A 14,079-nucleotide genomic window follows, 5' to 3' on the forward strand; every position below is an offset into this window, starting at 1 on the left:
TCTTTGGGAAAAATGTATCCTTCGTTATTTGAAAAAAAAGTTTAATTTTTTTTGGTAGGTATTGAAGTGCCTACTCACAAATCTTACGATTTCAGGGAAAATTTTGGTTTATACTAGCTAATGTGTAGGTACTGGAGTTAAGAAAGGGACAGGCTTGCTTTAGTGCACCGTTTGTTTTTTATTCACGTAACAACACACCAACTTAAACATGCAAATTATTGACATCTGGTATTCCAATAACTTTTCAATGCAAGCGTTTTAATTATTAGCATTAAATTAAATTAATTTATTCGTATTTCCACTGGGAAAATATATACTTCCATGCCCAATACACACGCGTACTGGAAGGCGGTTCGTGGGCGACGCCTGGCGACATCTATTGCTAAATAATGGCGTCCTCATTTCCCGCCTTAAATTTTTGTAATTACATCAAATTTTACAGTTGTTCAATTCATTTCAAATTACCTTGTTTAACGTGTTTGTGAGAGATGTAAACATAAATATAAACAACAACATATTAATTATATTACATCATCCACCATGGCCTTAAAATTTCCCGGTTACCTCGAAGAGCCGACCGAATTGAAGTAATCTTTATAAAATGCTGAAGTCCCCGGCGCTTCCCGGGCTTCATAAGTTTTTGAAAATCGCACGTAGAAAGTTCTTATTTTGAAGGTCACTGCTCTCAACCACTGAGCTATCACGGCAACCTTAAGGCGATGCCATACGTAGTAATGCAAAATCATGTGTTTTTGGTTTGAAAATTTGGTCGCCTAGAAATGTTTCAGATGCTTTAATTAAATACTGCGAGTAGAATACATCCTGGCCTTTGAAATAATCGAGTATTTTTTAGATAAGTCTTTTTATAAGCCCAGAAAAAAAATAATGTATAAGGCCTATGAAAACTGCTTTAAAGTTCAAAATCTCCTACTTACAAACCCATTTTCGGTTATAATTTTATTGTATAATGTGGAAAATTAAGTTATTTATAAAATGATCGAATTTTTAAAAAATATTTATGCCTAAACATCCACAAAATAAAATACAAGGCACTTTTTGGCCATGTTTTTTTCTTGCATAAATCAAAACAGGCGGATGGTGTTAATCGGAATTTAAACCTTATCGCCATCTACGTAAGGGTTGTTATTGATAGCGGCTCAATTTAAAATATTACACGACGTAGTGCATCGCCTTAAGGTCCGGTGTATCGGTCAGTCCGTATCTTCACTATGTACGTCATTCCTGGCTCAAATTTAAGCGGGCTAAATCTACCGCTCAAGCCTTAATAAGCAGCAGAATAATTCATTTTTTGGACGCCGAGGTACTAGCAGTCACATTGACAAACTTGACGTTTACATGAATAATATCATTCTCACCGAAATTCAAGTAAATTGCCTCATGCAGATAGAAGTCGGAAATTTTATTAAAAATCAACTCGTAATTACTGCTGTGTAATAGCTCTGTGAAAGCTCAATAACTCCCGATGACAGTGGAGATAATAGATGTTACACCATAAACACCCACGTATATAATAGTTTGGTTTTATAAAGTAAAAAATAAACACATTTCTCTATTAAAATCATAGACACTACGTGCAATATTGGCCATATCTAGGCTTACAACCTATATACAGTTCCAAGCCTCGCTAAGCTCGACATTTCAACTAAGCCCAGCTTAAAATCAACTGATATACCGGGCCCACAAGTCCAGGTGATTTTCCCGTATGTATAATGATAGTGAATATTATAACAATATGTTTACAATTTATTTTTGTACTATGCCAAATTCATTAACCGTTATTTTGTAATTATAAAAAAGACCCTAACTATTTACACTCCGATTAATAAAACCGTTCATATAATATCTTCTTCTAAAGTATGTCCTGTCACCACGCAATAATCTTATCTTGTCTATAAATAGTATAAAATAACAGTGAATAATGTAGACCAGTGGTTCGCAATCAGCAAAATTTAGAACTGGGGATAAAACATTTTGGTTTAATTAGCCAAATCTACACGTATTCATTCCTATACATGTATTTTAATAATATAATATAAAATATAACAAATACACGTACATTGCATATAGAACAATATATTTTATCGATTACGACAAGATTTTTAAAAGTACATGAATTTTCAAAGTATATCGAAACAAATTTTCTCTAACTTTTTAAGGTTGATAATAATTTTCATTTTATTTATTTATTTAACGCCCAGAGGGCTTTTACATGGTTGGTAGTATACATAATTTTAATTTGACAGATACTTTAAAAGTTACAAAAAAAAAAATTACATTTGATAAAAGCTATGCAACAAGTCATACAAACACAAGAAACAAAAACAGAAAATTACAGCTATTTGTAGGTTTACATGATGTGTTTAGGAGTATTGTTGAAATAAATGTTTTAAATGATCCACAAAACTTGCCAAGTTGGTATTGAATATGTCAACATCACCCAAGTAATGATTTCCCATGATGTGAAGTCGTTGTATCGGAGAGTGGGCAATGTAGTTACGCTTATGTGTGCTGCTGTAGAATATTGTATTTTGTCGTGTTGTTACTGTGGGTGTATGTATGTTTATAAGTTGCAGGAGTTCACAACAGTCGAATTTAGAGTTAAGTATTTTGAATAAGAACGTTAAATCGTATATTTTACGTCTATCTTCTAATGTATGTATTTTTAGAGTATTTAATAAAAAATTGTATTTAATTAATGCGTTTAATACCTAGGCGTTAAACGCACGTATTTTTAGAGTATTTAATAAGAAATTGTATTTTAAGTCTTCGACAGGGATATTTAATTTAAAATTTATAAAACGTAGAATTTTTTTTTGTATTCGCTCAATGTTGTTAATGTGAATTTTGTAAGATGGAGACCAATCTACTGAGTTATATTCAATTAGACTTCTTACTAGAGATACGTATAATAGTTTAATGGCTTGTAAAGAATTAAAGTTTTTAGTTGTTCTTAATACGAAGCCTAGTGTTTTCATACCTTTGTTGACAATTTGATGGATATGATTGGTGAAACTTAGTTTTTCGTCCAAAATAATTCCAAGATCTCTCATTTCCGTGACTCTTTCTAAAGCCATGTTATTGATGGAATATTCGAATAAAACAGGATTTTTGTTTCTGAAAAAAGTCAAGGTTTTGCACTTTACTACTTTTAAAAATAAATTATTTTGAACGCACCAATCTCTAAAATATATGAAATGTAACAAGACACACAAAATATTTAGGACCTAATGGTCGAGTGGTTAAAGACGCTGTCCCGGTAAGACAGAGCTCCTGGATTCGATTCCTAGTTGTGACCGTTAACTTTATATTTTCTTTGTCTTGTTCTATTTCATGTTTCCTATAGATTTGTTAGTATTATCTACTTCTTCGATGATATATAAATTTTATTTTTAAACTTTCTTATATTATAAAACATACAAAAGAAAGTTATTATATACATAAGTTGGATCAGGCTGAAAATGATAGTAAAAGAGTATGGACGGTGATAAATGAAATAATTGACAAAAAAAAAATACAGGAATAATGAAATCAGTGATATTAATCATGATAACTCGAAAACATGTTGTAAAGAAAACCCATCAAAAGCTGCAAATATATTTAACACCTATTTTGCAAACGTAGGGAAAAATCTAGCCAATCTTATACATATTGACCCAAATATAACATCTCCAGACTGTAATATTGATGCTGAAAAAAAAATGGCAACATTTGAAATCACCACAGAGGACGAAATAGTTTCTATTGTAACTGATATGAAAGGAGGTTCTGCTCCGGGCTTTGATGCAATTACAGTTGATATTTTAAAAAAATTAAAAAACTAATTTCCAAACCATTAATGCATATAATAAATACAAGTTTTCAAAGCGGAGTATTCCCATCAGTTTACAAACAAACTACCATTACTCCAATATTTAAATCAGGTAATCCAGAAGAAGTAAACAATTACCGACCCATATCAGTCATCTCAAATATAGCAAAAATTTTTGAAAAAATAGTTAAAAAAAGAATGAGCCAATTTATAAAATGCAATAGTATAATTAATGAAAACCAGTTCGGTTTTATGGAAGGGAGAAGCACACAGGATGCAATTGCAAAATTGAGTAGCCTAGTATATAATTCTTTAGATAAATCATTTGAATTTTCATAGATCTCAAAAAAGCATTTGATAGCATATCACATGACAAACTTATAAGTAAATTAAGAAACATTGGATTAAATGGTACAGCTCTAGAATGGGTAAAAAGTTACCTTTCCAAACGACCTCAAGTCGTAAAAATTAACAATGTGTTTAGCTTGCCAAAAACGAGTCAATTCGGCATACCGCAAGGTACAGTTCTGGGTCCGTTACTGTTTATCATTTATTTTAATGACATATTCATACAAAAACTAAACGGGAAAATAATATCGTATGCTGATGACACTGTCATAATAATCGAAGGTACGGATTGGAATAATGTTAATAACTTGGCAAATGCTGATATTAATATACTAAAAATTTGGTTCGATAAAAATCTTCTCTCCCTAAACACAGAAAAAACAAAATTTATCCCATTTTCAATCAATAAATTTAAATCAGAACCAGATTTAAACATTATAATACACCAACACAAATGTGACAGAACTAACTGCAATCAAACTTGTCCTATACTTAGTCCAACATCCAAAATCAAATATCTTGGTGTATATAAAGATCAATATTTTAAATGGAAAACACACATTTGTGAACTCGTCAAACGGATTAGGAAATGTATTTATATATTTTTAAGACTTAGAAGACTGGAAAACCTAAAAAGAGTGTACTATGCGATTGTTCAATCTATATTACAATATGGTATTATTGGTTGGGGAGGAACATATAATAAAATTTTGAACCCACTTAAAGTAGTTCAAAGATTGGTAATCAAAGTAATTTTGAAAAAACCATCAAAATTTTCTACCGAAATTCTTTTTACAATTTTCAAAGTACCTACAATAGAGAAAATGTATCAAAAATATTCAATACTTCAAATTTACAAAGAAATGCAGTCAAATACTCATAACTTGCAATTCAATACATCAGCAAGATACCAGAAAACTATTAAAATCCCAAAATTTAACACTAAGCTTATTCAAAATACCTATCTTTATCTAGGCATAATTTATTTTAATAACCTTCCATTAAATTTAAAAAATATCGAAAATATTCAGGAATTTCACCTTAAATTAAAAAATTACCTTAAACTATTACAAGTCCAAAATACGTTTACTACTTACATCTAGAAGTAATATTGTTTAAATCTTGTGTTGTTTCTTTATAAATTATTTACCTTAATACTAACATGTACATAATTGAACCAGAATTCCCTCACCAAACACAAGAGCATTGTCTCTTTATGGTGAGGAAAGGCTACTTTAATTTCTATTGTTTTATATCTTTTTTTATCCTGTATACTTATCAAAAAAACTTATAAATTTTATTTTTTAATTTTTTTTAATTGTTCTATAATATAATACACACAAGCTCACCTCTCCCCTCTTATCACGAATCATAAAATAAATACACTCAAGCACACCTCTCCCCTCTTATCACGGATCATAAAATAAATTGTGAACAAAGAAGAATGCGATTTGGGAACCACTTACGTATCTAAATGTTTAACCTTTAGATTAAAATACACGTTCTTATTTACTTAAAAAATGAGTAAACATTTAGCAAATACTGATTTGTTATCGTGATTGATTTTCTGGTTACTTGTATTGAGCTACATCCTTTTTTAGTCAACATTTCGGACAGCGTTACAATGTCAATCATTAGGGCAAATGTTGATGGTGGACACTATAACGCGTTACAATGTCAATCATTAGGGCAAATGTTGATGGTGGACACTATAACGCGTTACAATGTCAATCATTAGGGCAAATGTTGATGGTGGACACTATAACGCGTTACAATGTCAATCATTAGGGCAAATGTTGATGGTGGACACTATAACGCGTTACAATGTCAATCATTAGGGCAAATGTTGATGGTGGACACTATAACGCTGTCCGAAACGTTGGCTAAAGAAGAAGGAAGCACAACACGACATAATAACCCAAAAAATTAATCACCATAATACTTTTTGTCGTTTTGTATACTTTTTAAAAATCTCAAATCATATCCAGAGAGTTTAAATAATTTTTATACTTTTTGGGACTAGAAAGTCCACTTACCAAAAGTGAATAACTTTCCCAAAACCTAATACGCCTGAGTATTTAGTTGAGTTCGTCTATCTTCATATTTGCAAATAAATGGTAACGCGTTCTGAATATCAAACTCCTAGATGTAATTTATAGGATAGAAAGTAACATAACTCCTAGATGTAATTTATAGGAGAGAAAGTAACATAATAATATACTCAAATGCCCACTGTCTACCAAAAAGTTTACGCACACGGTACAGGATGTAGGCCCGGTATATCAGTCGGTTCGTGTCTTCACTATGAGCGACTTTCTGCACTCAAATTTGTAAGCCGCAGAATAGTTCTCATTTTAGACGCCGAGGCGCTAGCAGTATAATGTGACTATTTTTTATTAAAGATAAACTTATGTTTACAAGACAAGGTTTTTATGCACAAAGGATAACAAATTATTTTAAGCAATAATTATTAGCCTGAAACACAAATGAAAATTGAAAAAATCTTCAAAAAAAAAATTAATGCCGCCGACGGGAAATGAACCCGCACCTTCTGATTGCTGGTCAGAACCACTGTGCATGTCGGCTTATTTTTAATCGCCAAAATTTACTTAAATTTCCTAATTTTATTAGTATAGACTATTTATTCATCGAGCGATGAAGGATGTTAATGTTATTAATTGAAAATCAATCTAAAATAGATTAATAGTCCAGTAAGGTTATTATACGACGGATTTTTCAACGTCGGAACAGTGTTTTCAAATGTTTGTTCTTCAAAATTTCATGAATAGTGCATTACTCCAGCAAAACAAATGCTTTTTAAAATTAATATCCTCGCATATAGCACCATACTGATTTTGAAGTAGGGAGTTTTATCAAAAAATCAACTTGTTTATTAAACCCGCTTAAACCATTTGATATTTTTTTTAAGTTCTCGATCTCTCGATGCTAGTATCATAGTAGCATAGATATGCCACTCACGTTGACAGTAATTTGGTTTTACGTAGAAAAAGAAGCACAATCCATAAAATCAACTGATCACTGGGCAAAAGTACAGAATATGTATACCCAAGTATCTAGAACACCTAAGATAATCCTAAGTAATTGACTGGGAGGTGATCACTCGGACTACGCTATGTACGATCAAATAATTAAGTCAAGGTCTCATTGTGATCAGAATTACCATGATCTTTACGTCGGTATTCCAACCAATCTAGATTCTAGAACTACAAGATAATATGTACATTAGATGCATAAATAGTATGTCCCTCGTTTGGTGGTTAAAATGATAGAAAATGACGTTATGAATATGAATAACGAGCTGCAATGATGTCACTTGCAAAATTGAGTGTTTGCACCAAGAGTCCATACACCTCCACAACATGTTTTTGACATATTTAAAGGAGGTACGTCATCTGGATTTTAGGAAAAATATCGTTACACCTTATACCTGTTATGAAGAATTTGTTAGTGGAGTGGCAGTTTTAGGATTTTGATTTATTAAACTCACCAGGGAAAAGTCAAATAATATCCTAATGTTGTACTATATTGCTGTTCGAGATGATAGTAACGACATCAGTGTTGCGGTTTTGCTTCAATAAAGACTGAGACATATTAAAAAAAAAACGAAGATAAAAGATCAAAATAAACCATTGAAGAAGATAATATTAGTAAATCTAAACATGAAACAGAACAAGAGACAGAAAATTTTAAAAAAAGGTGACGGTTGGGTTGAACTTTCTAATCACACGAAAATATATCGGCCAATAAAATGTTGGAAAAGGCGAAACTTAATGCTAAATCAATATTTTTAATTAATCTTTACTACGAATTGGTTTACATTATGAATACAAAAAAAAATGCTTTGGATACATTGAAATATTTCCTATCGTTTCCCTTAAGTAGAATTAAAATAAATTTGTCAATTACTTTATAAAAAAATATGAGCGTAGACTACTAAAAATGTATTTTAGAATGGTTTGGCAAGATTAACTGTGACAGTTTCTTTTGATTATTATTTTTTTTCTTTCTTATAAAATTATAAAAAAAAACAATTTTTCAAAAAGCGTTCTTGATTTCGTTGGCTAAAAGATTTTTTATGGCTGTTACCTATATTCTTGGCGACATAAGGCACACTAAAAATACTATACGATAAAAATATAACATATATAACAGAGGTCCTGCGTTCGATCCCTAATTTCAACCATTACCTTTTTATGTTCGGTGTCTTGTTCATGTTTAAATTATTGTGTAATATAACCTTCAAAAGTTATTCCAATAAATTGGAAGAAATAATAATTTCACGGTTGTTAGTGATGCAAAACCACGTCTTTTGATATACTTTATCGCCGCAGAAAGTAGGTTTAAAAAAGGTTTATAAATCCTAATCTTCTTGGTTGTTTTAAGGCAGACTTTTTGCCCGGTGGAGATTTCTATCAACTAAACAAGGTTTACTCTGGAAATAAAATATTACGCTTTATTTTGTATGCAAGGAGTGTTTGTAAATAAATAACATAAATAGATATGTATATTAAATCTGTAATAGTTGGATTACTAAGAATCTTTTTTCAATCCAGAAAATACATTGTTGCAAAGGGCAGGGTGATAATAAATATTTTTTTCTCTTTTCAGGACACTAAAATAAACAATCAAAATGTCGCACAGCGTCACGATAACCAGGACCACTACATCCACCACCACCTCAGCCATCATCCTCAACACAGGCTACCTCAAGACAGGACCTGGCTTCCTCAAACTCGCCCAGCTGGTAAGAAAAGACCCCATCTACTATATTACTCCAATGAGGAACCGAAGGTATTCAAAAGATCTCCGTACAGGAGGCCACGAGGTAAATAATATCCCTCAAGGCCTATGTCATCTTTGGGGATGCTGTGTGGAGAGTCTTGTTTTAAGTAAAGTGAGAAGAGGGAGTTCTGTGAAGGAAAAAGGTATGGGAGATGGGTAGGTATCTGGGGTCAGTGTTTCTACAAGGATGATTAGAGTACAGGCCAATTTACGAAGTCAGTGCTGTCGCTAAGTAAACTTCACTGTTTAAAATAGTCTAATCACTCTAGTTATTTAATATACTTGCGGTAAAACCACACAAATCAGCAGCGATTTCTTACAATTAAACTGATTGATCAGTTTTGTAAGATCTAAGTAAGAGAAAATAATGTACAAATTAAAAAAAAACTGAATAAACACATATAAAAAAAAAGTAACAACGAGTATCAACAACAATCGATGCTATTTGCAAACTGTCGTTTCTCGATGGCTCTTGATCACGTGACACTTCAAAATCCTGTACTCTAGTCGGCCTCGATGTGTCACCCGGACAAACCTCGCCCCATGAATTCGGGCATTCCTGCTAAGTCACCAAACGTAGCCAATAACTTGGGGTGACATAATATGACAGAGGTATTGATTATCTAATGAATGGTTTCCATACCAACCTCCCAAATTGTAATTGACTAATCCAACCAAATGGTACACAACCCATACTTTATCACTGGTTACTTTCTTGGTGACATCATTGTTTCAAATAAATTATGCTGATTAATTCCTAATGAAGGTTGATATTATTCAGGTTTTATATAATGATTGTTATGATATCATCTTGTAACATTGAGTAAGTTGTTTATAAAAAGATACATTCCTTCAATTCCTTGGAGACTTGTCAGTTGTTACCGGTTCAGTGTAGTTGGCACTGACCTATATCTGAATGAGTCTACGAATCAAAGCGTGCATTTGCCTACTAAAACTGGTGTTTCTTATTAAATCTTCGATCTCCTGGGGCCAATGGTGTTTTAAATCAAATTTCGAAATTTTCTAAAAGAATTATAAGACTAGTTCAAACAAACAAGTTAATTAACTAAAACCCACATGAGATAATATATTGCAGCATTATAAAGCACAGCGCTGAAATTATGAACAAAACATGTATATGCCCCAGATAGTGTCGAGATAGAGCGTAGAGGATTTCGAAAGAATCCATTAACTGCTGAAAGGACGATAACACGAACTTGTTGATAATACTCTTTATTATTGATGAAATATATCAGGAAACAAATTCAAAAATCCTAAACACATTTTTCCTAGTTTATCATCCTTGACTAAGAAACTATAAACCTTTTGTTATCCCATATTTTACCTACTTGTTGAATACTGAACACTACGACCGCAACATACATAAGTCACTTTCGATAACGCCTGGAGAAAAGCCAACAGTCATAGCCATAAAAGGCATCTTGTATGCAGACGGGCTTTGAAAAGACCTCTTGTTTGGTGCGAGATATGACAATTATTACCCCGGAGTCGACCTCAAGTCGCGATTTCAACAATTCACTGAATTCACTACAGCGAGTCTATAATCGACACTGACCCAAATGATTACATCGACGAGACGGGACGGGAATGATGCTTTTGGATTCGCTGGATTCTCACGTCATGCGGTATGAATACTGTTTACCAAACAACAATGTCACGTTTTGCCGAATGGTGTATCGATTCATAAACAACTTCGATTAATTATATTTGGCTGTGTGTTATTGTCATTTACATATAAACAAAGGTGAGCACGCATTGTAACTGAAGCGATAAAATTTATGATGTTTGTATTTTGGGATATTGGGAAGTTTCCCGTGTTGCGTTTCCTCTTCATGTTATGTTTGAGGGAACATTTTATGCAGCCTCATGGTGTCCATCATCAGGGAAAATATTGTTAACCCGTCATCCCAGAAGTCGATTGGGAGCTTGTAAATTTCATTTGCCTCCTTGAAATTAATCGAAACGTAGCCCCAAGAAAGCGTGGGAAGTGCAAAACGACTTTGGTTAAAATACAAACAAAGTCAAACACCAACAAAATGTATGTATAGTCTGATGTGAAGTACCCACTTCTGGAATGATTCCTTCTGGCTTAATCCAATGCGAACACATTAGACACAGGTCAGGTTTAGGCCCAACATCAACAACCAAAAGCTTTTAAAAACCAGAATACACAATACAGACACAGCCTAGGAATGTGGTAATCGCCTTGTCTAACTCCGAACTGATGCAGATTACAACATTATAAATTAGTCCTGGGATATTCTGGCAAAAGATTTCATTATGTTTATTTCTTTATTGGTTAGTCAATACTTATTTTTGTATTTTACAGATTCTGGGCACGGTATGTGTGGGCATCGTCAGCTACTACATGAGTCGGTATTACAACAACTACGCCAGTCAAATTCCTGAACTATTCTTCCTGCTGATGGCGGTAGCTTTCCTCATAGGAACCTTCTGTTTGCTGACGTCCTGTCTAGTCTCGCTGGCTACATCCTCCATCATTTCTAAAACCATCTACGTAAGTTATTTGTGACCTTATTATAAACATGATTTGTACGATTTTAAATTTCATTCGTGGAAGCTATAAAAGACCTGCTGGCTTCCGGCGGATCAGATAGACAGCGAAATCCATATCGCTTCTCATCGTTAATAAAATTATTAAAAATATGTATTTAAATACTGAAATTAACATAGAATCACATGAAGTGAGTGGATTAGTATATTACATAACTTTACATATATTATTATTATTTGATCCGGTCATGGATCTATTTTATATGTAAGATGATGAAATTGGAGTAAAAGCGAAAAAGTAAATATGTAGAAGGATTCGGAGGCCTTCTGGAAACGATAATAGTAATAGTAATAAATGAAAAATCAAGCAGGATTTCACATATTTATTTCTCTACACTGTTAAACAATATTTTGGGCTTACTATTTCCTAACACAGTACCAACTGGCTGATGCCAGTGATTTGCCCAAATCGGGGATTGTTGTGAGGGGGTGGGTAGAAGGTTGAGAAGTTCTCAGATCTGGTCATCGAAATAACTAATTTTTTTAAGCGCTGTTTCGATTTTGAACGATTCTTTCACGTCGCCTATAATTAGACAATTTTCTACAACGATTACAACGTGGAAAATACCCATCTAACGACCCAACTACGAGACAGCCTAAATTTTTACTTTCTTCCAAACTCTTTTCTGCACCTGCAGACCACCGAACATATTGTGGATTGATAAGTCCACACCACAGCCCTATACTGGATCGCAAACCTAGATGTCCCCCTCTGACTCCCCATCCTACGAAAGAAGAAGAAGAATAATGTATATGACGGTATGTTCTGTTTGCAGGAGGTGGTGTACCACGGCATCGCGTGTATCCTGTACTTTTCGGCCGCCCTCACGCTCTTGGTGGAAGTGAACCACAGAAAGTACACCTACAACTACGAACCTTACTTGGCTTGTTCCGTAAGAAAACTCATTCATTTGATAAAATATAGTAGAAAGGCAATACATACTGTACATTAAAGTCTTAAAAATATTAAAATAATTGAAATATCTCTCATTTCGATCAGAAACGATCAAATTCTAAGAACTAATCAAAATCATTGAGTGACTTCAAAACATATATGTTGATAAGAAATCTTAGATTTAGGGCAAGGGTTGACTTTCACATCAAATCAAAATCATCGAGTGACTTCAAAATGTATATGTTAATAAGAAAAGTTATGTTTAGGGCAAGGGTTGACTTTCACAACAAATCAAAATCATTGAGTGACTTCAAAATATATATATTGATAAGAAAAGCTAGGTTTAGGGCAAGGGTTGACTTTCACGGCAAAAAAATCAAGTAGAAAAAATAATGGTATTTTTTTCACCAAAATTTCCATAATTTTCCTTGCAAAAAGTTAATTGCTGGGTCGTGAAAATGTATCAAATGGCATTTAGTTCATTTCTATTTTTTTCGACACATTACCTACCGCGACGGAGCAATTTCAACCACATAGCGACGACTTTAAGGCTTTTTTGAACATACTCGTACATAGCCTTACACATTTCACTAGATAACTTGGTATTATATGCAATTTGCCAGTAACGAAAACGTTATATAATAAATTAAACAACATTATACATACATTTGACGATGATAAATGATATTTTCGTTTCAGATTATTGGTCTGATAGTCTCTGCGTTGTACCTCTTCAGCACCATACTGGCCACCAGGTCCTACCGAGGGATCTAGACCCCTGCAGTGGGTGTACTACTCCCACCCCCTCTTGGCACAGCAACCCCAGTCTAAAGGACGATGGAGATACCCTACCAGTAACGCCAAAATAACATCTCATCATCATCCTTAACTCTCATCGTGTTTTCTTATAAAGATATTTTATTTTATTTGTAATGGTAAATTATTTATTTATTGTTTTCGTCGAATGAAATAATGCAACCCTATTTTATATATTTTAAATAAAAATACATTGTAATGGTAAATATTATATTGTAATATTTGCAGTTATGTTTATAAAATGTTTAAACCCAAAATGATATATTAGATTGATGGATATAGGTTTATATAACCTTCAAAAGTTGTTCCAATAAAAATAAACAGGTCAACAGGTATCCCATATAAATAAAAATCAGATATGTTTATCAGAGACACTATCTAGGCTACAAAACAATTCTTTATAACTTTGTAATCATTCAAAAAGATAGCTGCCAAATATATGGGTAAAATTAGTTGCAAGATAAAATTGTTAATTCTGAATTTGAAATATGAGATCCACAGACAAAAATTACGTATATTGATTAGGTCCTAATAGCCGAGTGGTAAAGAGAAGTGAGTGTGTAAAGACTTTGTCCCGGTAAGACAGAAATTCTGGGTTCGATTCCCAGTTAATACCGTTATTTTTTTGCAATGAAATTTTTTACATTTCTTATTTTATTATCGAACAGTTCAAAATGGAACATTTTAAATTAATTATTTGGTGAAATTAAAGGGCGTGTCCACTGTGTTCGATGTTACAATAATAAAAACATATAATTATTTTATGGCAGATTCGTAATTCAAGGCTTTGTTT

General features: G+C 32.8%; 1 protein-coding gene across 3 annotated transcripts in view; it reads left to right on the forward strand.

Moving 5' to 3' along the window:
- LOC149421378 (uncharacterized) overlaps nucleotides 1–13,462 on the forward strand; it is a 32,396-nt gene extending 18,934 nt beyond the window's left edge. For all 3 annotated transcript variants that reach the window (XM_089634362.1, XM_089634364.1, XM_089634363.1), the window contains exons 2-5: nucleotides 8,807–8,942; nucleotides 11,331–11,519; nucleotides 12,352–12,468; nucleotides 13,170–13,462. In XM_089634362.1, coding sequence (XP_089490488.1) covers nucleotides 8,829–8,942; nucleotides 11,331–11,519; nucleotides 12,352–12,468; nucleotides 13,170–13,244 — 495 coding nt within the window. In that variant the 5' untranslated portion in view covers nucleotides 8,807–8,828 and the 3' untranslated portion in view covers nucleotides 13,245–13,462. The remainder of the gene's footprint in view (nucleotides 1–8,806; nucleotides 8,943–11,330; nucleotides 11,520–12,351; nucleotides 12,469–13,169) is intronic.
- Nucleotides 13,463–14,079: the final 617 nt, after the last annotated feature.

The sequence above is a fragment of the Hesperophylax consimilis genome, chromosome 8, assembly GCF_061612785.1.
Source record: "Hesperophylax consimilis isolate HC1 chromosome 8, BYU_Hcon_1.0, whole genome shotgun sequence".
NCBI classification, from domain to species: Eukaryota; Metazoa; Arthropoda; class Insecta; order Trichoptera; family Limnephilidae; genus Hesperophylax; species Hesperophylax consimilis.